General features: G+C 37.0%; 1 protein-coding gene across 1 annotated transcript; it reads right to left on the bottom strand.

Moving 5' to 3' along the window:
- Window positions 1–86: 86 nt before the first annotated feature.
- Window positions 87–503, bottom strand: LOC110921291. The gene has a single exon (XM_022165583.2). It carries the CDS (start codon window positions 501–503, stop codon window positions 87–89), a length of 417 nt encoding a protein of 138 aa, XP_022021275.1.
- Between the last annotated feature and the right edge of the window lie 3,161 nt (window positions 504–3,664).

The following is a 3,664-nucleotide window of genomic DNA, read 5'->3' as shown; positions in this document are numbered from 1 at the left end:
AGGGCAAAATTGTCATTATACATTATTATAAACTGATTTATATTAATAAAAATGAAAAAAAAAAGCCTCAAACAACTTTAAAAACCCTAATCAATTTTGTCTTTCACTCTCACCTTCCCCATCATCTTCTTCCTCACTCTCACCTTCCCCCACTCTTCACCGGAGTTATAATCATCATCCAAATCATCATCGTCAGTATCTCTCCTTCGATTATCCGCATAATCCTCTTTCAGTATCTTTGACCAGACCGGCACACTCACCGGTACCGACGCCAGAGTTCCTCCGACCGGTTTCCGGTTTACAGCAATAGACGAAGATCTCTTTGAGATCCGTGGAGACGGCACCGGTTTACGTAACTCCGGTGAGATGGAGACGTTGTTGTTCCAGACGTCTGATTCGTTGAGTTCGAATTCGAACATTGGATCAGATGTGACGGAATTGTTTAGTTCGCCGGAAATGAAGCGGTATTGTGGTGTGACGAAGTGGCGATTTGATGCTGCCATCGGTTGAAAATGGTGGTCTGAGGAAGAAGATGATGGGGGAAGGTGAGAGTGAAAGTCATAATTGATTAGGGTTTTTATAGTTGTTTGAGGCTTTTTTTCATTTTTATTAATATAAATCAGTTTATAATAATGTATAATGACAATTTTGCCCTTATGAGAAATGAGGAAGAAGACAAAATTCAGTAAGAAATCTGACAAAATTAGACTTTTTTGAAATTTGGACTAAAATGGCAATAAAATGCAAACCTCAGGGACCCAGATTTAAAAAATTTGGATTTTGGACTAAAGTGGCAAAAGTGAGCAAAGCTCAGGGACCATTTTGGCTATTAACTCATATTTCAAGTCGAATAGTTTTTTGAGTTTAACGTTCTGACATTATCATCTTTGTAGCAACGACAATACTACGACATCATATAAAGAGATGAAAACCTTGTAATATATAATGTGGTTTTAATTTTTGTTACGAGTTACACGTATCTTCGATTTTACAAGTCACATGTCTAGGTGCTTGTTTAATTGTTTAAGTATGCTTTATAACCAACTAGATTATATATCCGTGAGCTTCACTAGTTGTGTTAAGAAATTTCCAATACATATATAACCATTAAAGTAAGGCAACATTTGATCAGATAATAGTTTCATATCACATGGCTAATAGATCAGTCAGGGGCGGACTAACCCCTAGCCTAAGGTGGGCGGGCGCACCCCCGGGAAAAAAAGTTTAGGGCTATTTTCCGTTGAAAATCCCGTCCGCACTCCTTGGATTTTTTCGTTCGCACCCCTTGAATTTTTTCATCCGCACCCGTTGGAATTTTTCGTCCACACACCTTGGGTAAAAAATGTTATTGATTTATATTTTACATTTTTTTAGTAAACTCTAATTAAAAAACTACCTAAATTATATAAACTTATACTACCCAACTTAACCCATATATCCAATACCTTAACCCACTATTTCATTAAACATAACTAGCCCACTAATTACTGGCCCATTAACCAAACTCAACCTAAGTTCAAACTATAATAATTAAAATAAGCCCAATAGTCCCTTAGAATTCCTCCGGCCCTCCCTCTCTTAGGTCATCTCCTGCCAGCGATCATCGAACACAACAGCACGTCATCAGCAGCTGCGAACCACCGCCGTCCGACACCAAAGGGTAACAAAATTCTTAAATAGGTTTGAAATTTCATGTGTTTTGACGTTGTTTATGGTTGTTTAGATGATTTTTAGGGTGATTACACACGATTTCTAGGTTGAAAATTAAAATTGAAACATTACGTTATGGAGCGATGAACTTATGGATCAATTTGTTTGTGATAGGAACCATGAGTAGGGACGTTATGGCGCGATTTCTTTTGTTTTACATGACCCGACCTGACCCGATACGAACCGATTTTTTTACTTATATACCTAGGGGCCTAAAATTTTTAAAAATGTTCCGCACCCACATGAAAAAATTCCTGCGTCCGCCACTGAGATCAGTATAATGTCGGGTTGATTGGTATTGAAGATTAAAAGGTTAAGACATTTGAGATAATACATCAGGTTATTAGAATAAATGAAATACAAAACACATCTTTGAAACAAACAAAATCTACAAAAACTTGTCAGCTTTGGATCAAAATGATTTAACTACAATTGTCTCACGCAACAAAATACATATAGAAATACCAATACAAACTACAAGTAAAAACTTCTTTGTATACAACTTCTGTAATTGTTTAAGTATGCTTTATAACCAATAATTCAATCCAAGTAAAATCGACTGGGTTACGTCGCTCAAGCTAGAATACCTGGTTTTTACATCAAAATCATGTATTTTAGAGATTAAACAAAGTTCATAGAGCTTATAGTTATTTGATCAATACTTGGATGATGATAATAATAATGCGTTTATGGTTTCGGCTCAAACAATACGTCTAGAAGTGTCCTTAGAAGACTTGAATTGGCCCAAGAGCATACGGGCACATATAAATGCTATTATGTCTTTGTAACACAACATTTTAGGCATACACCGACCTACAAATTATGTAAAACCACGATACCTTCAAATTACACCTCATAAAAAAATGTATCCAATTTTACTTTTTATAGATTCGCTAAATGAAGTGTCTTGTCATGTGTAATTGGGAGCATGGAGCATTGGAATGGCCATCACGTTTTATGAATGGGCACCATTGGTGGACAATAATGATATCTTCTCCAAGACGACAAGAAGGTTACTAGAGAAAATCCACAACACACTTAGACAATTGATATTAGGCTGTTTGTTTTAGCTCTTAATGGTTTAGACATCTTAATATTTTACTGATTCAGCATTTAATGGTTTAGACTTTTTTTTTGTGAGCAGATGTCTGAATGGTTCAGACATTTGTCTCTGAATGGATAAGCATTATACATAATTTGAATGGTTAAGACCTCTTATCTGAATTAGTCAGACATTTGTCTCTGAATTGTTAATCATTATATAGGCTTTTAATGGTGCAGACCTCTTACTGGTTCAGCACTTAATGATTCAGACCTTTTACTGGTTCAACACTTACCCATTCAGAAATTGCCAACCAGCCCATAAGTACTCTCAAACTCCTATGTTCGAATAATTTCATTAGAGAACAACACAGATGTCATGATCGTAAACATTAGTGACTAGCATATTCTTTATGGGAGGTTGGGGAGACTTGATAATAATCCCTGATAAGTTATGCTTATTTTTTTTTCCTCTACACTTTCTTAAAAACTCTAGAGTGGAATCACAATGTTGACCCCTCATATGGAATCATAAGGCTGACCCTTATGCTCCCTTAAATGCTTTTTTTTTTAATCGACGTTTCAAGCCATGTAAAGATTCTCGCCAAGATATTCCACAAATAAATACCTTGAGCATAACACACTTAGATTTATGTGCATGGAGAAGAAAGATTTTGCTTGAATATCTATAAAAATTAGGCCATGAGGTATGGTATTTGGGAGGAGGTCAGGGAGTTGATGTCTCCTTCCCCAACAGGACACCCCCCCTCCCCCCCGGGTTCAAACTTCAGTGCCCACGAGGAATTTTCCCTGATCTCCCCGACGATTGTTGTTTGTGGTGATAGGGAGCATGTGATTGGAGGTTGAAGGGGGAAGGGGAACACCACCCCCTTGAGGAGGGCAGGGGGATTGT

Source organism: Helianthus annuus, chromosome 17 (assembly GCF_002127325.2).
Source record: "Helianthus annuus cultivar XRQ/B chromosome 17, HanXRQr2.0-SUNRISE, whole genome shotgun sequence".
Taxonomy (NCBI): domain Eukaryota; kingdom Viridiplantae; phylum Streptophyta; class Magnoliopsida; order Asterales; family Asteraceae; genus Helianthus; species Helianthus annuus.
This window is presented reverse-complemented; position numbering and strand designations above follow the sequence as displayed.